Raw genomic sequence first — 23144 nt, 5'->3', positions numbered from 1 at the left:
ACTCTTTGAGACCTCGTGAACAACAGGACACTGGCCTTCCCTGTCCTACACTGTCTCCTGGAGTTTGCTCAAACTCTTGTCTGTTGAGTCAGTGATGCCATCCAGCCATCTCACCCTCTGTTGTCCCCTTCTCCTCCTGCCCTCAGTCTTTCCCAGCATCAGGGTCTTTTCTAATGAGTCGGCTCTGTGCATCAGGTAGCCAAAAAGTCTTGGAGCTTCAGCATCAGTCCTTCCAGTGAATATTCAGGACTGATTTCCTTTAGGATTGACTGGTTGGATCCCCTTGCAGTCCAAGGGACTCTCAAGAGTCTTCTCCAGCACCACAGTTTGAAACTCTGGCATTTATCAATAGTGTTTGTATGTTAAAAAGTTGATGCTTTTAAGATTGCTTATGAAAAAATATAAGTCATGGTAAATAACCCTTATTTTTTCTCATCCTGTTTATCCTTTTTATCTTCTTCATCCACATTTCTTAGAAATAAGCACTAAATCCAACCATTTGTGTCTTCCAGCATTTTTCTTTAAGTGGGAAAGAAAAAGAGGAAGTAAAGATGCCACATTTGACAGAAATAAATAACTTACCTGTCATTTCACTAGATCTGGTTTAAAATAAAAAAAACAGTAATGAAGAATAAGAAATCCCCCAGCAACCGTGTTCAGTGTCCTGGGGCTCTGAATAGCGATGCCCCATGTTTAATCCTGTGGCTTCCTGATTCCTTACACAAGGGTTTGCACATATGTCCTAGGCACAGCACTAGGTTTAAACAGAGGGGACCCACTGAAAGGAGACTCTGCCACGTATAAAATACATTTCATCCAAGTGTATGAAATAAGTCGGATTGCAGGTAATCATTAGTATTGAATAAAAATCTACCAGAAGACTTTGTTTACATGGAGGCGCGTCCTAAATGCATTTAGGAGCTTGCTGACATAAATCTGCTCAGCGAAAGTTCTTGATGTAGACAAACGGTAATGGAAAATCTCAAAGGATCACTGCCAAGTTCGGATAAAATTCTGAAATTATAAGCCACTGGAAATACGAGTCCTATTATAAAAATGGTATTCCTGCTGCCGTTGGCTGGCATCTGAGTATGGAAAGCCAGATGCACATGTGTACAATAATTTGTTTCCAGTACTGCCACTTCAGAGGAATCATGCAACAGTTGGTGGCAGAAAGTGATACCTAAATGCTGTGTGTCCCTACCTGGAACTGCGGAGGGGGTTTACCAGGGAAATTGCTCAAAGTGAAATTTTACCAAAAAGTCTGAATCCTCATTGTATGTCAGCACCTGCCTCTGTTTTGTGTGTGTGTGTGTGTGTGTGTCTTTCGGTAATTTTGTGGAATGATGAATGTACTTGGTCACTTTTGGACTGACTATTCCACCCACAAAATTTGTGCTGAGGATTATGTGGTAAAAAATGGCAGTCGTCTTAAAATGGTTTAGGAGGTAAGATAACTAAACCATGTGGCCGAATCAAGTGTTCTTTTTTTTAATATGCAGTATTTGACAGCTTTAAAATACAGTTGTTTTAAAGAAAAATCTGAAATTTTGAGAGAAATTATTTTAACCTAGTGTTATATTTTCTGCTGTAGTCCTGAAAATGGAAATAACTGATGTCATTATCCAGATGTTAAACTAATTCCACGTCACTCAGAGTTGTGCTTTTATTATTTCCGTTTTCCATTTAGCCTTCTTTTTTCTCCGAAAAAGATCCCTCTGGTTGTTTATGTTTTACTTCCTGTTGTCCTGACCACAGAAATAATATGTCTTACACACTGAGAAACAAAATTGGGGAATGGTAATATGATATAATGGATTAAATAGTTTGTAACTTCAAGATGAATATTCAGAGGATATATTCAGTGTCATAAGTTTTACATAATATTTACTATTGTATTGATTTAAAGAGAAATTAAAGGCACATTGTACCATTTAGAGGTAATCCTGTTTATAACACCATATTATTTCCTAATGTTTCAGACAAATCATTGCAAAACTTGTTTTGAGCTAATAAATTATTTATACTCTATCTTACCATGATACTGAAGATTTTTAAAAGAACATAGCTGGGGGATCAAAACTTCATTTGGGGGGAAGAAAACCCAGTATACTGAAATTATTGGCATCATGAGAGAAAAATAAATATGCTTTTAAAAATGGATAATGGATAATGTTCTGTCATAAAGTATTACTTACAACTCTCTTCAACCTGCTGGGAGGAAAATATTAAACTTAACCAAGCTGATTACTGTTATTATGTCTGGTCCCGCCCCCACCCCCAGTTTTATTTCTAACCATGCATCTGCTTCCTTGCTCGCCTGCAGTGCTGAGACAGGGATTGGCATTCAGTCAGATCTACCGTTTTTCCTTGTCTGACGGCACCCTCGTGGCTGCCCAAACGAAGAGCAAGCTCATCCGATCTCAGACTACTAACGAACCTCAGCTTGTGATATCTTTGCATGTGCTGCACAGGTAAGCCTCATTCTGACACACCATCTCCCCTGCCCAGCTCAGGAGGCCAAGGTCTAAAAGCAGATTTTATCCCAGAGCTTGTCAGCTTGGGTAGACATTTCTGTTGACCAGCCCCAGTCATGTAAATATAAATTGATTTGCTATTGGGACTTCCTTGGTGGTCCAGTGGTTTAAGACTTCCAGTGCAGGGGGTGGGGTTGGTTCGGTCCCTGTTTAGGAAACTAAGATCCCACATGCCTCATGGCTGAAGAACCAAAACAGAAACAGAAGTAATGTTGTAGCAAATCCAATAACGACTTTTAAAATGGTCCACATCAAAAAAAAGAGAAAAATAAGTAAACTGTTGGCTAAAAGACAACTTCTGATACTGAAATTCAAATTAAGGCTACACTTTGAACTTTAGCCTTAAGACTAATATATTTTATTTTATTTATTTATTTATTTAATTTTCTTGGCCGAGCCATGCATCTTGTGGGATCTTAGTTCCCTGACCAGGGATGGAACCCAGGCCCTCGCCAGTGAAAACTTGGGAGTCCTAACCACTGGACCACCGAGGAATTTCCAATACTAGTGAATTTTAAAACCTAACTAGAACACAAGCTCACAATAACTTTAAGGAAAACAGATCCGTCCCCAGCAGTGACACATGGAGGGCAGGAATACAGAATGACTTCTGCTCCCATGTGTTTAGATACGAAACTTTCAAATATACATATACTTAGAAAGGAGTATTTTAGATTGTTATTCTCAGCTTTAAATTAACCTTTTGCATTAGACTTTAAATTGAAAGGTAGTAAACATTTTCCCAAAAAATAAAAGTGAGGAAAATTGAATGTTGATTTTTAAAGTAACTATCATAAACCATCTTGTTTTAGAGCACAAATATAGGGAAATGATTGCATTTCAAGTTATGTAAATATTTATGTGTGTGCCGTATAAAACTTTATGAGGTACTATCAGCAGATATATAAAGTTGTTCTAGAGTTCCCTTTTACTACACTTCTCAATTATGTACTTTGTTATTTAGAAATTAAAATCAAGCGGCCCTGTTTGCCAACTCTTAATAAATCCGACCTCAAACTGAAACAATCTGAAAGTGATTACAGATGGGCCAGATTGCTCCTCCCTAACTGAAAGCTGATGTTTGACAATTTGTGAAACCTGTTTTGTTTGGATTTGTGAACGCATTTGGTAACTCACGAGTGACTGCCAAGCTGTAAATTGAAGCTCACAGGGCTTGGAAAATCGTCTAGCTTAGAAAGCTGCCCTGAGTGCAGGCGTGGAGTGGGGTGGCCTGCGAGTTAGGGACTAAGGTCCCAGAGTAAGGATGATCTGCAGCTCCTCGCATGTGGTCTGAGAGGCGCTCACTTGGCCTTCTAGGGGAACCCAGGCGGGGGGCCTGTTAAACAGGTAACCGAATTCCCAACACTTTGGGTAACTTTGTTGGCTTGAAAACTTGGAGAGTTTCGAATAGTTTGGGCGGGGTTTTTTTTTTTTTTTCCCTCTTAAGGTTTACTATTCATCTTGAGCCAAGTAGCCCACATCAAGCTCCAGGCTCACAGATGGGTCTCTTGTTAGGAATTGTAATCTCTGGCAAATAATTGAAGACAGCTATGCTTGCTTGGGTCATTTCTTTTAGACAGTACAAGCTCTCAGTTATTCATGATAATATACCGGTTAATGAGCAAGGTATAGTATATAATTGGAACCCTGCTAATGTCTTGTCTAGCAACTACGATGTCAATATGGTAGTAGTCAAATTTAAACACAAACTCCCTCTGTAAAACCACAGACGTCTTAATGAATGGACTGGAAAACATTCCTCTTGGTCCTGAATGCTGCATGTTCAATCTTGCCCGTAATTGCAGATGGTTTCATCAAAGTATTATCTTTCTTTTCCTTCCATGTTGTCCATTCTTTTAAAGAAATGAAGCAATCTCATCTTTGAAAATTAATAACAACTTGCTCAGTATCTTCCCTTTTATCTTATATGTCTTTCCTCATCTTACAGAGAGCAGAATGTATGTGTAATGAATCCGGATCTGACTGGACAAGCGATGGGGAAGCCATTGAATCCAATTAGCTCTAGCAGCCCTGCCCACCCGGCCATGTGCAGCGGGAACCCTGGTCAGGACATGACCCTCAGTAGCAATATAAACTTCCCCATGAACGGCCCAAAAGAACAGATGGGCATGCCCATGGGCAGGTTCGGTGGTTCCGGGGGAATGAACCACGTGTCGAGCATGCAAGCAACCACTCCTCAGGGTAGTAACTATGCACTCAAAATGAACAGCCCCTCACAAAGCAGCCCGGGCCTGAATCCAGGACAGCCCAGCTCCATGCTCTCGCCAAGGCATCGCATGAGCCCCGGGGTGGCCGGAAGCCCTCGAATCCCTCCCAGTCAGTTCTCCCCCGCAGGAAGCTTGCATTCCCCCGTGGGAGTTTGCAGCAGCACAGGAAATAGCCATAGCTACACCAACAGTTCCCTCAACGCGCTGCAGGCCCTCAGCGAGGGGCACGGGGTCTCACTGGGGTCGTCGTTGGCCTCCCCGGACCTCAAAATGGGCAATCTGCAAAACTCCCCAGTGAATATGAATCCCCCCCAGCTCAGCAAGATGGGGAGCTTAGACTCCAAAGACTGTTTCGGACTTTACGGGGAGCCCCCAGAAGGGCCAACCGGGCCAGCAGAGAGCAGCTGCCACCCCGGGGAGCCGAAGGATCCCAGCGAGGCCAGCCTGCCTCCGACTGGGAGCAGTGAGAGACCCGACGGGCAGAGCCGACTCCTCGACAGCAAGGGGCAGACCAAACTCCTGCAGCTGCTGACCACCAAATCCGACCAGATAGAGCCCTCGCCGCTGCCCAGCTCTCTGTCGGACACCAACAAGGACTCCACAGGCAGCTTGCCAGGCCCCGGGTCGACACATGGGACTTCGCTCAAGGAGAAGCATAAGATTTTGCACAGACTCCTGCAGGACAGCAGCTCCCCTGTGGACTTGGCAAAGCTGACAGCGGAAGCCACGGGCAAGGAGCTGAGCCAGGAGACCAGCAGCACAGCTCCTGGGTCCGAGGCGACCATCAAGCAGGAGCCAGTGAGCCCCAAGAAGAAAGAGAATGCACTACTTCGCTATCTGCTCGATAAAGACGATACTAAAGATATCGGTTTACCAGAAATCACCCCCAAACTTGAGCGACTGGACAGTAAGACGGACCCTGCCAGCAACACGAAATTAATAGCTATGAAAACTGAGAAGGAGGACATGAGCTTCGAGCCCAGTGACCAGGTAAGGTTTGTCGGGTGTTCTCCCAAGGGTACTGATTCATAGCCATCAAGGATTTCTCCACAAGGGGCCTGCTGAGGCCTCAGGGGACTAGATGAAAATAAGCCTCCTCTTTGGTGGTTCTTGCTTTGAAACAGAGGTAATTCTCACTGAGGCCACGAGTTCCAAACACTCTTACTTAGCAAAAAATGGAGTTGTCGTTCAGTCGCTAAGTCGTCTCCAATGCTTTGAGACCCCACAGACTGCAGCACGCCAGGCTTCCCTGTCCTTCACTATTTCCCAGAGTTTGCTCAAACTCATGTCCATTGAGTCATGATGCCATCCAACCATCTCATCCTCTGCTGCCCTCTTCTCCTCCTGCCCTCAGTCTTTCCCAGCATCAGAGTCTTTCCAGTGAGTCAGCTCTTTGCATCAGGCGGCCAAAGTCTTGGAGCTTTAGCTTCAGCATCAGTCCTTCCAGTGACTATTTGGAGTTGATTTCCCTTAGGATTGACTGGTTTGATCTCCTTGCAGTCCAGGGGACTCTTCAAGAGTCTTCTCCAGCACCATAATATAGAAGCATCAATTCTTTGGTGGTCCCTCTTTATGGTCCACCTCTCACATCCATACATGACTACTGGAAAACCCATACCTTTGACTATATGGACCTTTGCTGGCAGAGAATAGAGCAGATGCTGACTTTTATTTTGTGAAGGGCCAAATGGTAATATTTCTGGCCACACACTCTGTAACACAGCTATTCAGCTCTGCCACTGGAGGGCTACAAAAGCAATCCTAGATGTTAGGGGAACAAGTGAGTGTGCTGTGTTCCAGTCAAACTTTATCGACAGGCACTGATGCTTGAATTTTACACAATTTTCATGTGTCACAAGATACTCTTCTTTTGAAAATTTTTTCAATTATTAATAACTGTCAATCCCTTCTTAGTTCATGGGCCATACAGAAATAGGTAGCGTTTCGCACATAGGTCAGCTGGGGTTTACCAACTCCTGGTATCAGAAGACACCTCACTTGGAAACAATCACTTCCTTGAAACTGGGTTTGGTCAGGGTAGACTTAAGTAAATGATTTCTTACTTACCTTTCTCTCTTTTTAAGATCAGAGTCTGGCTGGATTTCAAACTTAGTGAAAGTCATTCTACCTCTCTTTATTCTTGGCCAGGACTTAGGCTTGATGCTGAAGAATTTCTTAGGCCATCGGTAAAAACTTATTTAAGGGGAAATAAAGAGGAGAGGAGAGGTAGAATTGTCCTGGGTCTTAGTGTAACTGAGCCACCAAATATCAAACATAAGTGCAAAACTGAAATACTAGGTGGTGCTATCTGTTGTTCTTACTTGAAAAACGAATTCCCTGGGGAAAAAATCCAGGCTAGCTAAAATAATATTCAGAGTCATCCTTGATGACACGCTGAAGTAGTGACATCACAGGGAAAACGCCGACAGTCTAATATTTTTGTTTATGTTAAAAAAAAATGAAAAAAAAAAAAAAGAGTCCTTACTGACAATAATGGCTTGGCTTAAGGGGCTTTCTGGGGAACCAGCAACTGGCTGGGTTAACGATGTCAGGAGCACTGCCTTCAGTCGTGGTGGGTTCGAAGTGAGGAAGCTGCCCAAACCTCTTGACTTAAAATGGTTCACTGACTTGGCCTTGAAACTTGTTTTGCAAGTGGACATTTTAGGTGTCGCTGATTCAGGTGTGCGTGGGGAGAGGAGAGGTTAGCACCCCTGGCTGTCACCTGGGGACCTCGTAGGTGGAGGCTGAGCCGGGGGGCGGCTCTAGGGTGGAGAGGCTTGATGGGCCCCCGCACGGGGCTGAGGCCACACTTGCTCTGACAGCGGGCTCCTTCTGGGTCCTGAGCACGGAGCTTTCTGTCCGTCTTCCACTCTCATGTCTGGCCCACCACTACCATTCCGTGAGGGCTTCGTGCCCTTCAGGAGGGAAACTGCATCGTCGTGTAAACCCCTTTGGTGATGACTCCTTAAACTTAGCTGTTGGTGCAGAGTTCTCAACACCGGCTACTCTGTGATGCAATGAGATCATTACGTGGGGACTCAGCAGAAACTGAACAACCATATCTTGAATACAGTGTTGTGTCAAACCATACTGACAGCTACAGACGTTTTAATCTTTCGAGGTCTACTAGATTAGAATACACAGGGCTAGTGGCAGTTCTGAGTGGCAGGCACAGATACTGTCACTCAGGTTTCTTGACACACGCTAGAGGGCAAGATGGTGACTCACGAGGTCCACCTTGGCTAAGTGGTTGGGCCCTCCCTCCAGGAACAGAATTTATTTCTATCCCTGGACTGAGGCCCTAGGGACCCAGGGCCCTGGGAAGGGGGGTGCTGTTTGGCATTTTTATATTTAGCTATATGATTACATTAACTTCATACAAGAAACTAACAAAGGTGAAGGTTTTTTTAAGTCCTTGAGTCACTTGCAGTTTCTAATTGGTATTTATAAGAACATTTTTTAAATCAAAACTGTCTCACTTTGGGAACTTAAAGCACAGAGTATTATCTGCACTAATCTGTCATTTTGAATGGACACATACAGACATACACACAGACACACACACAGTATTTTTTTCTTAATGAAACCCAGTTCCTGGTTTTACCTTCTATCCATTCCCATTTAAAACCCCACCCCAAAAATACTGCTTCAGAGCAATTTTAACATCAAAAACGTTGCAGCTTGAAAAGAAAGGTTACCACAGGAAATATGCATTACCTAAATTTAGATCAAAGTCAGAATGACTTACTTTAAGGGAAAAAAAAAAAAAAAGGATTTTTTCACTCCCCTCCCTCCTTCACTTTTCCCAAATACAGATTGATTCTATCTCCTGTTGACTTCTAGGCACATTTATCTAAGACTTTTCTTTCATTTCAAGGGAACACAACACATTTTTATTTAGTAAGATAAACTGCTAGCGAGCCTGAACTGCACAGTTAACTTTCTTGTTATTTTGACTCAGAAAAGAACTATTATCGAGTGTGTGTTTAACCTATCACTAACTTATTAAGGGCAGGAAGTACTTCAATGGCGCTGTTATACCGAAAATAGCATTCTTCACTGGGTAGAGTATTTAAACAACGTTTGTTTCTACAGTGTTTCATAACCAACAGGAAACAATGACAGAAAAATTTCCAATATGTTCACTGACTTAAGTTATATACTTATTTACACAAGGGAGCATGTGTAAAGGATACTAACTAAATGGTACTCTTAGGCTTTCTTAATGCTACTGGGCCACTTATGATGAGGGTTTAGAAATAGTCTGTAGAGAATTCCTTCTTGCTATTTGGCCCCATTAGAAGAGCAAACCATATTTTAAACTGGTAGTGGCCTGAAAATTTCCCTCCAAACATGGTAGAACTGTGTTACCATTTTTTAAAGCAATTTTCTGTTAGGCAAATGTGGTAAAATTACCAGTTTTTAAAAAATTTTTTGAAACATTGTTTTGTAGTTTATTGGAATACATGTCATTAAAATACATATGTTCTTTATATTTCCGTCAGGGAACAAATTGATTTGACATGTGAAAAATTCATAAAACCAGGAAAATGAAAAATTACAGAAATCAAGTCCAATTTTCATTTTGTAGAACTTTTACAAAAATCTTCCTGACTCATTTTCTGCCTGAAATAGTTTAAACCAACTCTTCAAATTGATGTGGCTAATTTGAGCGTTCGAAGAGATGCCTAAGCAAAACTTTGAAGTATCTTGGCAAAGCGTTTTAAAGGAACGCATTAATCTTTTTGTCTTGTGAAGAAATCATGCCTAAGAAAGGAACTAGAGGAACTTTTGATGAGAATTAAAGCTTACAAAAACTTGAGGGAAGAAATGTTTGATCAGAAACTTAGTGTGATCAAATCTACCCCTTCTAGAACTTCCATGACTGCAGAAGAAAATGCCTATAGTTGTCAAAGTTTATTGCTAGGCAGCCAAAGGCATATAGATACTCTACTTGAAGAAGAAAATTTCTTGAAGTAAATTTAAAACAGTTAGATTAATTTAAATGTATACTCCAAAAATTGACAGGAAATAAACACAAGCAAAGCAATATTAACTCTAGTGGAAAAATTTTCATAATGCATTTTTCTGATGGTGAACTGAATGAAACTTAGCAGATTATTTGAAATAAAGAACCAAAAACTTGGTTGAAACCATCCAAATGTATTTTAATGCGTGTATGTGGAGAAAGAGATTAATTTTAGCCTTATTTTCTACTCTTTATATATATTAAACACAAGAGTAAATCACAATGAAAAACCACGAGTCCTGTCATCAGAGCTCTTTGAAACTATGATAGTTATTTTTCTATTCAAGATGGTTTAAAGTGTCATTTTATTTGAGTGAAAAGAGTTAAAGGTAAAAAAGAAAGGTAGGAGTCTAGATCCAGACTATCAATCTGTATTGTAAAAGCTTCCTTTTACACACATCTGGGATTGGGAGCAAATATAAGGGCATTCATTGAGGAAATTAATATACTGTATTTTTATCATCATTTGTATAAATCTGTATTGAGTGTTTCTCATTCAAGGCATCTGCAAAGCTTTCTCAAGAAATTACTTATTACTTCCAATGACCTACCCTCTCACTGCTCCACACACAATTTTAAAACACTCCACACAAGTCAGACTGTAGTAGGGAAACTCTCTAATAAACTTCAGTTTATTAGAACCTCTTTCTTACATCCATAGCTATTTTCAAGACCCAACTATAAGGATATTTGTCAATTTTTATAAGACTTTTTTTCTGAGAAATTATAGGAATTTTATGAGAAACTGAGTTGATTGTGGGAAGTTTTTTAAATTACAGGTTTAAATGGTTGAAGGAACCGTGTTGGCTGAGTGTCCATTGCCGTGTCCCGGGCACTGTCCTCGGAGGGTGTTAGGTGTTGATACTGTACTCCTGTTTGTACCTTACATGTTCAGCAAAACATGATAAAGATGGCTTTCCAACAGAGTCACTTTATACATACGTTTAACTTTCACAAAATTGTCCATACAGATTCAGGAAAAAAAAAAGAATAGGTATGTATTAAACGGTTAAGTTGTGTGAGCAGTTTTGCCCACCGTTCAACAGATTTGATCTGTCTTGGTTTGGTTTGGTTTTGGTTCCCTTGAAGCGCCGATAGTGTGAAAATGTAGCTACAGGCTTTTCCAGTGCAGAATGGCTCCCTCGTGGACTTCATCAGTTGGGAGTCAAGCCAGAGAGGCCGTGGTGTGCTTTCACCCACTGGCCGTGTTGCCCACGGGTGGGGGACATACAGTATGTTTCCTTCCCGAGCAGCTCTGAGGATCACTTTGTCTATGTCTGTCCATACTTCAGCATTCTAACTTCAGAACCTAATCCTTACCTAAGATGTAGCTCTCCCAAATTTGATCCCTGCCTCTTTTGTAAGAAACAGATGGCTAAACTAACTAGAAAATGGTCTTATAATTGCTCTAACAGTACATTAGGAATTTCCTGGAAAATGGATCGCCAAGTTCTTGCTAAGCTAGTTGACTCTGAAACAAAGAGTCCAATAAAATATCACTTCATCGTATCCTCTCTTACGTGAGAAATTGTGTCCAGTAAAAAGACTTTCTAGATAGATATGATATTACATTTGCCATAAATTGCAAAAAAAAACTTAGTCCAACTTCTTGTGTGTAGAATAAAACTATAAGCCATTCTGCTTTAAGTAAATTATATCATTTGAATTGCTAGTGTAGACAAAAGGGTTAGTCATGGTCAAGGATTGAAAGTCCATCAGTGACTTTGGGGAAGTTACCTAACGTGTTTTTCCACCTACACATCAGGAAAATCATTCTTACCACTCTCTTCACTAGGAAATAATCTTGGGGTTTAACTTAGCCATTTTCTTGCATGGTTGGCACCGTCTGATTTTAAATACTTGGCACCCAGATAGGTTCTACTTGAAAGAATATAAATTCAGTTGAGGTCTCGGGAAGAAAAGCGCTAGCTGTGAAATAGTGGTGCTGCATGCCGTATTATTTTAATATTGATAATTGAAAGGAAATTATTTTAATAAAGGGAAAAGCCATAAGAAACATGTTTACAGCTTCTGTAAAGTCATTTGATAGATGCAGTGATTGGAAACGACCTCCTGCCTCCCTGCATTTGTCCCCTAAGCTGATGAGGACTGAGAAAACCAGTGTCATTTGAAACTGAAAGTGTAAGCAGTAAAAAAAAAAAAATAACACCACTCAAATGGAAAAGACAGGGCTGAGTTGTTCAGGGTTACTTCAAGCTCATTGTGCATTTTACCTCTTGGTCTTAAAAAAAAAAAAAGAAAGAAAAAGGAAAGAAAAACAAAGTTATAAAGGGAAATGACCATTTACTAAATACTGATTTCGTGTAAACTTGGATCATATTTTCCACCCTTTTTTGTTGTTGTTATTTCTTCAAGTGAGTTAACCACTAAACCTGGGCCTAGACTGTAAATCCTAGTACACCCATGGTTAATTAGAAATACTCATACTCATGATTAATTGAATTATTAGCATAAAATGAAGGGGAATTTATAAATCGACAGTGAATCCCAGTGCTGGAAGAGGGCTTTCTTTCTAATTCAGTCATATCTTTTTACCAAGGAGGAAATTGAGGAGCAAGAAATTAAATTATTTGTCCTTTGTCAATTTAATTTTTTGTTGTTGTTTTTAAAGATGATCAATAAACAGTGAGGCCCGAGGTTCATATGTGTCCACATCTCATTTGGCTCTGGTTCCTTGTACCCATTAGGTCTGTAATTGCACATGGGCCTGTGTAGGACTGGATAAACTCTTCTGTTTGTTAACCACAGCCTGGCAGTGAGCTGGACAACTTGGAGGAGATTTTGGATGATTTGCAGAATAGTCAATTACCGCAGCTTTTCCCGGACACGAGGCCAGGCGCCCCTGCTGGATCAGTTGACAAGCAAGCCATCATCAATGACCTCATGCAACTCACGGCCGAAAGCAGCCCCGTGACACCTGTCGGAGCCCAGAAAACAGCGATGCGAATCCCACAGAGCAGTGAGTATGGGGTGTTGACGGTTATGCCAAGAAATTCCCATGTAATCACCATCAGAAACAGGGATTACTGAAATCTGATGCAAACAGCTTAGTCACTTCACAGTTTCTATGGTCAAATAGCACCATCTACTGTCCCAGCCCTTCAAAACAGTAGTCAGAGTGGGTTCTAGTCAGTGTGGCCTTTCTGCAGGCGCTTGTGGTTGATAGAGTCAACACAGAGGGAGACTGACCTGCACAGATAAAAGTTCTTTGGATGATTGTCATACTTCTCTTCATTTCAGTTACTGCCTTCAGAAATGGAGTTCAAAATAGATTTTATGTGTCTTAATACATGACTAAACACTTAAAAGATAGAAACTTAGAAAGTTATGCTGACTAAAAAGGAATAATACACTCACTAGTGAAAATTTCTTAACCAGAATTATAAATCTTTATATATGAAAGGGCTATACACATTAAAAATATCTTGTCCTGTCTCTTTGGAATCCTCATGTAAATATCAGTTTTACATGGAAATTTATCACAGAAATGGTTTCTAAATGCATCTTGAGTTTAATTAGTGTGATATAAAGCTAGAAGACCTTAGATTATAAGATACAATTTGTATCGCTTTTTCTTTTTTTCCATCCTTCACAGCTTGCAGGATCTCAGTTTCCCAAGCAGAGGTTGAATCCAGGCCATAGCAGTGAAAGCCCCTTTCCTAAACACCAGGCCACCAGGGAATTCCCTTTTATTTTATGTTTTTGTAGGTTTAAGATAAAGTCTTTCTTCATTTAGTGAAGAACACTTACTTGGTTTACAGACTTCATAATTCCCTAAAGTTATCCAATAGCTTTTAAGAGAAGAAAATATCTTTCCTGAACGAGGGACATAACTTGTAGAAAGATAGAGAATCTCTTTAGTGCTTGGTTGATGAGCATAATGATTTTTCTCTCTTCAAATACAGTTTGACCCAAAGCTTAGCTGCTGCTGCTAAGTCACTTCAGTCGTGTCCGACTCTGTGCAGCCCCATAGACGGCAGCCCACCAGGCTCCGCCATCCCTGGGATTCTCCAGGCAAGAACACTGGAGTGGGTTGCCATTTCCTTCTCCAATGCATGAAATTAAGAAGTAAAAGTGAAGTCGCACAGTCGTGTCCGACTCTTCGCGACCCCATGGACTGCAGCCTACCAGGCTCCTCCGTCCATGGGATTTTCCAGGCAAGAGTACTGGAGTGAGTTGCCATTGCCTTCTCCGCAAAGCTTATTAGCATCTGTTCTCAAATGAGAAATGGCAACCATCAACCAAATTACAATGTATCTTTGATTAATAGATTTTTTCTTAAAGTGATTCCTGATCTTTCTGAAAAGGGTAAAACAAAATAGAGTTTATGCTGGTTATGTGTCAGACCTGCCAATTTGTTTGGGAATGGAAGGTTGCTTATGGCCCATGAGAGATCACAAAGTCAGAGAATTGAGACGTGAGTAAGAAACACTCTACCGAGCTTATGCTTAAGGCCCAGAGGAGTTACTGAAAGGGTGTGTGGAAACTCATGGGTTCTCTCCTTTCTGTACCTCCTGGTGTTGCTCAGACTATTGAATAACATCCAGGTAGCTAAACCTGAGAAAGTCAGATTAAGCATATCCATAATTTTCATTCCAAATAATAATTCTTCTAAATATTTTATTTCTCTTACTGATTGTTAAGGACGTTAATATGTTTTAAATGTTCTGTTTCATGCTGTGTTTATATAATTCAGAGAAAATAAACTGCTTGATATTATTTTATATATTTGCTCTATGAATTGCAATCTACAATATCTTCGTTCTTGTAAAAACACTTACCAAATAACTGGTTGTCTGTGTGATAGTATAGTGCATTGATGTAGTGCTTACTACACAATAAGCTCTTATAAACTAATCATAGAAGCCATTTCAAATATAAATAAATCTGGAATTTAAAGAATATGTATTTAGAAGATTTAACAGGACCTTAAAGCTTTAATACTGACTTTCGGTACCAGAGTTCACACTTAAAGACTTCCAACTTTCAGTGAGAATAGACATTTTTAGCCTAATTCTCTTCCTAGGAAAATCCAGTTAAAATATGACAGTCTCAGTCCAAACCACATGTGTCCAAGTTTGGTGCATTTGAGATATTTATGGCTTCACAGCTGTGATAAAACAGTATTTCTAAATTCAAATAATATATGAAAAACATATTTGTAGTTTACTTAGCAAACACAGTTGAATATTAGAAGTTGATATTGGGGAGAAAAATATACAGTAAATAACAGACATGTTCTCCTTCTTTTTTTTCCTTTGCTTTATTGCTCTGTGAGGTTGTCAAGAAGTAAATTAGAGACGTGTTGATTAGATTGCAAGTCTGTGTTTGGACGCCCCATGTTTTTTTTGTCTGTGAATTTGTCTTTACTAAGCAGCTGGTCCCAGACATGCATACCTTTGTGATTTTACAAACGACATTTCCCCTGAACACTGCTTCTGTTACTATTTTCCATTATCCTCTATTAACCTTCAATTTTCATTTGTTTTCTCCTTAGCTTTTAATAACCCACGACCAGGGCAACTGGGCAGGTTATTGCCAAACCAGAATTTCCCACTTGACATCACATTGCAAAGCCCAACGGGTGCTGGACCTTTCCCACCAATCAGAAACAGTAGTCCCTACTCAGTGATACCTCAGCCAGGAATGATGGGTAATCAAGGGATGATAGGAAACCAAGGAAATTTAGGGAACAGTAGCACAGGTAAGGGCTCATATGCGCTGTTAACTTTTTATTGGTGGGTTATTCAACTTAATGATGTATTCCTCCACATCCAAGTAGTAGAATTTTTCGTGTGAAATTTTTTATGCTAGAAACACATTTGAATGTAAGAAAATTCTGCAGATTTTCACTGTGAGCATGGTATATGAAGAATTGGAAAGCATCCCAGTAGGCTGACCCTTTTTAATGCTGTGATCATTGTTTTAATAAGGGTTCTAGTCGCTCGCTAATCCTACAGTAAAGACTTATTTCACTACTATTCCAGTTACTATTCTAGACCTTGTAGTGGTTTATGTAGAATAATTTGCTAGCTTTTTGTGATGATCCTGCTGATAACGCCAAAAGTGTATTAGTGTTAATCACTCAGTCATGTCTGACTCTTTGCGACCCCATGGACTATAGCTTTCCAGGCTCCTCTGTCTATGGAATTCTCCAGACAAGAATACTGGAGAGGGTACACATTCCCTTCTCTAGGAGATCTTTCCAACCCAGGATAACCCCAAAACTTCCTATTAATTGATGATTTGTGTTTCATGAATTTCAGAATGAAAGTGTAAAATTCCACCAACCTTTTATACTTGTAACAATAGCAATTCTCATTCTGAAAAATATTAAGAATATGAATTTTAAATGGTAGTGTGCTTAACCTAATAGTAGCTGATCCAAGAACTCCATTTTTAAAAATGTTTAAGGTTGCCTGTGATCTAGTTTGACCCTTGACCTGCTGTGGCTTAAGGTGTCTGCCAGGTTTCCCGTGCGTATTCCTAAGTGGTAGTCATCCCCATAGCAGCTGCCATACTCCCAGACCTCCTTCCGATTCAGGCTGGGAGTCGTTGCAGCAGCACTGATGGCTAAAACCGCCACGTCCTGTACCCTCTGGGTACCCTGCACCCGTAGCATGCTGAGCTTTCTAATGAAGGCCTGCTCCCCGTTTATAACTGGAGACAAAGCCATTGAAAGAAACATGTTTTAAAAAGAACTTATATTCATAGGTTTTAATTTTTGGCATTTTTTTTAGTTTAGTGTGTCATCCCTATAATCACATTTCCATTCAGATAAGTGAAAATAAGGGTTCAGTTGAAAGAAAAAAGATGGATTTTTTTTTTTTCACTTTCTGTTGTTGGTAAGCAGTTCACATGGGAAATGTGAGCTATGTTGTGTTAAAATAGTTTATTCAGTCAGCAAATATTTACTGGGTGCCTACTAGATGTGCCAGACACTGACTACATCACTAACTTACTTATTTGCAAAAACAATGCCATATTAATCTTATATTATTTTTAAGATAAAGTATTGATTTATATAAGTAAAATGTTGACTCACATGAAATTCTATCAGAGAAAAGGAGCCAATAGTTTATTAAAGGTGGCTCCTTATCAGTGAAATGCAACATCTGGCTTCTAGGAGAAACATTAGGAATTTGGGGACATTCAGTTCAGTTCAGTTCAGTCGCTCAGTCGTGTCCGACTCTTTGCGACCCCATGAATCGCAGCACGCCAGGCCCCCCTGTCCATCACCAACTCCCAGAGCTTACTCAAAACTCATGCCCATCGAGTCGGTGATGCCATCCAGCCATCTCATCCTCTGTCGGACATACCTATATTCAAATCTAGGCAGCCTGGAGATGACTGGCATCCAGACTATAAAGATCAAGCAGTGTCTGTGCTTTGCTTTAAAAAAAAAAAAGAAAAAAAACGTGAAAGAGACTACCCTGGTTATAATTACATTAATATTTCAAATTATGGATTATTTTCCCTTCTGCTTTCTAGACTTTATATAATCTTGTTATATTGATTAGATAATAGATTTTTTGAAAAAGAAAATGTCCTTTCGCCCATATCTTTATATCATTCAAGTCTAGTCTTCAAATGGTTTTTAAAATATGTACTAATATAATATTGTCCTAACTTGTTCAGTCTAATTACACTTAACTCTTCATCGCCCTGATGAGGTACATTCTTATTTCACCAGTGGAAAACTACCCACAATACACACTCTCCCCATTTCTGAAATATACCCTGTTTTTAGTTCTCATACTTAAAGTCAACGCAAGCCACATCTTTGAAAGCGGAACTGTTGCACATCCTTTACTAAACATTTCAGAGTGAAGGGTCCTCCCTTGGGGTTCTGCCCCTTTAGGACACCGAGTTTTAGCCCACATCTGGCCATCGCCAGCATCCCGGGGCCAGAGAGAGCAAGCACGTGACCTGCCGGCGAGCGCGCCTCTCGCTGGCGTGTGTGGTCACGCAGCTGTTACCATCTCAAGCGTAAGAGGGTTTTTACAAATCTGTCCCTACCCAGTCTAGATCTGCATCACCAGGAACAAGGTCCAGGCACACCGAGGCAGCCGGCACTTCCTTGCCGTGACCACAAAGAACCAGAGTAGAAAGATGCTCTCATTCCCCCGGCTTCCAAGGCTGTCTCAGTCAGCTTTGAAGCTTAACAAATTGTAATGCTTAGAAAGGGATTGGAGGATTTAAAGTCCGGCCAAGGCTTCACGGGATATTCTCTGTGATTTGGGTTTAGAATTAGAATATCGATTATCAGTTCTTACCTTGTTTCTCTTGGCCTCACCTCCCTTTTGGAAAGTAAAGCATTGACGTGTATATCAGCTAATGTGATTCACTTCCTGAGGAAGGAAGTTGGGGTTATCCACACGCCACAGCACCTGTCTCTAAGTACATATGGGAACAACTTCAACAGCTTTTCCGAACTGTAAAGGGTGGCAAGTCTGTGTTGTGAAAAACTTCATAGTAATTGCCAACTTGTATTTCTTACCCAAGGGCCCACATCTGGCCCAGCGAGGGCGTGAGCTGTCGGGTTAACTGTGTATTGAGAACAACTGTCTGTCTCGTATAGAGTAAGAGCGTCTAGTGTTCCTACATGTTGACTATGTTTCCAGTCACCGCATCTCTGTCTTCTCTGCCTTGCCTGTAGGCATGATTGGCAGCAATGCTGCCCGGCCCACTATGCCGCCTGGGGAGTGGGCACCCCAGAGTCCTGCCGTGAGGGTCACCTGTGCTGCTACCAGCAATGCCATGAACCGGCCGATCCAAGGAGGTATGATTCGGAACCCAACAGCCAGCATCCCCATGAGACCCAGCAGCCAGCCTGGCCAGAGACAGATGCTTCAGCCTCAGGTCATGAATATGGGTAAGGTGGTTCCTGTACTCTTTGCTTTTCATTTTTATGCATTCTTAGAAGGGGAGAGGAATAGCTCCTTAAGTTCTGTCAGGGTTGTCATTTGCGGTTTAGGGAATCCCCCCACCCCCCCACCCCACCCAGCCCGTGGCAAGCTATCATAAGTGGGATCTTGCTGAAAATCTCTGCACAGGGCCATAGAATTGCAGGTTTTCCAGTAAAATAAGAGAACTCACTACCTTTATGATGTTTCGTTTTTGTTTGAAACTATCTGATTTCAACTTTTGCAGGGAGTGGATTGCAGTGTGACACTAGAAATATCATATAGATGATATTTTAAAGAAGCATTTCAACAGTACAGCAGTGTCCCGAACTCTACATGGTCATCAGGACCTTAAAATGCAGACTTCTGGGCACTGCCCTAGACTAGGTGGGGCACAGTGGTAAAGAATCCACTGCCAGTGCAGGAGATGTAAGAGAAGCGGGTTCAATCCCTGGGTCAGGAAGATCCCCTGGAGAAGGAAATGGCAATCCACTCCAGTATTCTTGCCTGGAAAATCCCACTGACAGAGGAGCCTGGCGGGCTATAGTCCATGGGGTCACAAAGAATCGGACATGACTAAGCACAGCACATTTCACCCTAGAAAGACTAGACACCCTAAACAAGACTCTCCCAGGTCTTCACGGAAAGAGCAGGGTCTTATAGAGCAACTCAGAAAATATAAGGATCACTAGAATTCTGTTTCGATACAGTTCACGTTATTAAAATTAATGATCAGACACATTGTTTGATACCATTTATATGAAATGTCCAAAACAGGCAAATCTGTAAATAAAGTAAGATTAGTGGGTTCCTAGGGCTGGGGCTTTGTGGGGAGAATGGGGAGTGACTCCTAATTACATCATGAGGTTTTTTGGGGGTGGGGGGATGAAAACGTCCTAAAATTGATCATTGTGATGGTTGTACAGCTCTGCAACTACACTAATAGATACTGAATCATACACTTTAAGTGAGCTAAGTATATAGTATGTCAATTCTATCTCAATAAACGATTATTTTTTTTAAAAAACTTAATGTAGCTCATTCTTGTTTCTTAATATTGACATACTAACCTTCCACTTGTCCATTACCATAATTCAGATAAGGTGATGTTTGTGTACTTTTTCATATACTTAGATAGTACAGGATGTTGTTATTATTTAGTCACTAAGTTGTGTCCAACTCTTTGCCACCCCATGGACTATAGCCAGCCAGGCTCCTCATCCATGGGATTTCCCAGGCAAGCATACTGGAGTGGGTTGCCAGTTCCTCCTCCAGGGGATCTTCCCGACCCAGGGATGGAACCTGCACCTCTTGCATTATTGGCAGGCGGATTCTTTACCACTGAGCAACTGGGGAAGCCCAGTGTAGGATGAGTAAGCGCTAAGTCATTACCAGAAAGATGCCAGAATGGTTTTGACATAATAATGCAGAATGGTCATCCCACCCTGGCATCGGTTTTCTTTTCTAGTTATTTAATTGCTCAGCACATTTTGGCTTATTGTTTCTGAGATGACATTCATGTTACCTTTCTATAGAGAGTGTACTTCCAATTAATAATGCACGATTCCCAAGTGTAAATTCACATAATTTGAGACTTGCATGAAAAATACTAAAAATGGCCAGATTTCCATGCAGAAAATACACTGGGAAATTTCTAAAATACTTAATTCATTCATTTAAAAATCATCATAGTAAATCCTTTCTGTCCAGAAATTTCATTTATCCTCAGTCTTTCTTCATGAATGACACATAGCTTTTGAGCTTGAAAAATGGCTCTATGAGCTTCATTGTATAGCTGAATTGCTCTGATTTTTAATAAACTCATAAAAGCTGTGAACTCAACAGAAAAGTATCTATTGTAATGGAAGACAGGTCCACAGACAGTGATAATAAAATCATTAAAGAGCTCATATCATGCATTAGCTTTAAACCTCTACAAAGAATTCCTAAGAAAGAGCATGTCTGAGTTGTCTGAGCCCTTTCTACTCCTGTCTTACTCAGACCAGCACTTCGAAAAATTATGTCTGGGACCTTGATGCCCTTTTAGCGGATCTGCAAGGCCAAAACTATTCTCATAATAATATAAAGATATTATTATTCTCTCATGGACTCACAATAGAGTTGGCTTTAAACAAAATCTTATCTCTGTTGCAAACAAACAACTCATAGAAAAACAGGTCAGATTTGTGGTTACCGGAGGGGAGGGAAAGGCAAGCCGGTTGGAGGTGGTCTAAAGGCACAAACTTCCATTATAAGATAAGTTCTAGGGATGTAGTGTACAACATGATCAATATAACTAACACTGCTGTATGTATGAAAGTTAGAGTAAATCCTCTTGAGAGTTCTCATCACAAGGAAAAGAATTTTTTTTTTCTTTTTTTTCATTTGTATCTGTTTGAGATGATGGATGTTCACTAAATTTAATGTGATAATTATTTCATGATGTATATAAGTCAAATCATGGTACTGTACACCTTAAACTCAGTGCTGTGTATCAATTATATCTCAATACTACTGGAAGAAAAGTCTTGTTTATAACATAGTGGATTTATTATGATGATTTTTAAATGAATTAAGAATCATTTTTTTCTATTTTCCAGTTTTAATTTTCAGTATAGTATAAAGCAGTAAGATGCATCCCACTTACGCAAAAGCCTGTACATTAATAAGAGTATAAAGACTCCTTGGAGAAGGCCATGGCAATCCACTCCAGTATTCTTGCTTGGAGAGTCCCATAGACAGAAGAGCCTGGCAGGCTACAGTCCATAGGGTTGCATAGAGTCAGACACGACTGAAGTGACTTAGCGTAAAAATTCCAAGGGGTTTGGAACTGCTCATCTAGAGTCTCAAAGTGGGTGATTAGCTTTGATATTTATTGCCCTTTTGTTCTATTTCAGAACAAAAATTCTGTCTTTTTATTTCCACCTAATTATTATTATTTCTTTCTTTTCTATCAGCCAGGTATTTCTTTCTATTCCATAGCCGAAACAGACACTTCGCTAATTACAAGTTGTAAGATTCAGGGGTTGTTTTCTTCTCCTTTTTCAGGGCCATCTGAACTGGAGATGAACATGGGGGGACCTCAGTATAGCCAACAACAAGCACCTCCAAATCAGACCGCCCCCTGGCCTGAGAGCATTCTGCCAATAGACCAGGCACCGTTTGCCAACCAGAACAGGTGAGCACTCAGAAGGTCCCAGAGAGCAGAGTTCATGAGTTCCAGGAGTTATCTCGGCCCTAGGCCAGAAGTTAATCTTATCCGTTTAAACACTTGGTGCCTGACCAGTTTTCATGTATTCAAACTATATCACTAACTGGTCTGGGAGTATAGGAGGTAAGGGAGGGAAGAGAATCCAAAAATCAGTCTGACTGAGCATATGCCTTTAAAGATGCTGCAGTTTAGTTGGAAAATAAAATATGTAGACTAATAACTAATATGAGCTAGCATGTACTATAAATGGGGTGATCATTCAATTGGGGTGATTGGGGAAAACTTCAGAGTTCTTGAGAAGTGGTATCATTGGGATTTCCCTGGAGGTCCAGTGGTTAAGACTCCATACTTCCAATGCAGAGGGCAAAAGTTTAATCCCTGGTCAGGGAACTAAGATCCCACATGACAGGCAGTGTGACCAAGAGACTTTTAAAAATGTAAAAGAAAGGTATCATTTCAGTAGGCAGAGATGGCAGGAAGCCAGTTCATCTGGCAAAAGCAGTATAATCAGAGGCCTAGAGGTTACAAAAGCAACACAATATGTTTAGGGTAACAGAATAGGCTAGTTTTATGCTTCATATACTTTACCACATTTAAAAAAAAAAGTATCAGAAGATTTGACTGGAGAGTAGATTAATAATGGAACAGATTTATAGAGTGTCTTAAATTCCAAACTCTGACGAATTCAGCCTTTTTTCTTTAAGCTGTTGAAGTTTTTTGAAAAAGAAAGTGGTATATATGATCAAGTTTGATTGAGTTTTTTTAATTCTGATTATCAGTCTGATCATTTTGTTTCTGTGTAGGCAATCTTTTCTAATTGCTTTTGAGCTATTTCTGTAACCACTATTCTGTAGTTTTACTATAGTGTGTCTAGGTGTGAATTGATTTGATTATACTGCTTGGTGTTTGGTATATCTTGTGCTTGTTTTTTAAATCTGTCAATTCATGTGTTTCATCAGTTCTAGAAATTTTAGCCATTATCTCTATATACTGCCACTCCTCCATTTTCTTTATTGTTTCTTTCTGGGATTCTGACAAGACACGTTAACTTTCTACATTAGATTTTTTTAGAACTCATACCCTCCTTATTTCTTTATCCATCTTCCATTTTCCATCTCCTTGTCTCTCTGTACTACACTGAGGATAATTTATTCATGTGTATATTTCATTATCCCTTTAGCTATGTTTGATCCAATTACATCCTTCATTCCT

At 40.3% G+C, this 23144-nt stretch overlaps 1 protein-coding gene across 11 annotated transcripts in view; it reads left to right on the top strand.

The window, feature by feature from the left end:
- Positions 1-23144, top strand: part of NCOA2 (nuclear receptor coactivator 2) — a 283865-nt gene that overhangs the window by 235551 nt on the left and 25170 nt on the right. For 10 of the 11 annotated variants that reach the window (XM_061123460.1, XM_061123455.1, XM_061123458.1 and 7 more), the window contains 6 exons: positions 2327-2474; positions 4486-5755; positions 12564-12774; positions 15313-15519; positions 18475-18690; positions 21770-21899. In XM_061123460.1, coding sequence (XP_060979443.1) covers positions 2327-2474; positions 4486-5755; positions 12564-12774; positions 15313-15519; positions 18475-18690; positions 21770-21899 — 2182 coding nt within the window. The remainder of the gene's footprint in view (positions 1-2326; positions 2475-4485; positions 5756-12563; positions 12775-15312; positions 15520-18474; positions 18691-21769; positions 21900-23144) is intronic. The other variant, XM_061123465.1, reaches the window with a different exon arrangement.

The sequence above is a fragment of the Dama dama genome, chromosome 21 (assembly GCF_033118175.1).
Source record: "Dama dama isolate Ldn47 chromosome 21, ASM3311817v1, whole genome shotgun sequence".
In the NCBI taxonomy this organism is placed as follows: Eukaryota; Metazoa; Chordata; class Mammalia; order Artiodactyla; family Cervidae; genus Dama; species Dama dama.
The sequence above is the reverse complement of the archived record's forward strand: the minus strand, read 5'-3'. Positions and strand labels throughout refer to the sequence as shown.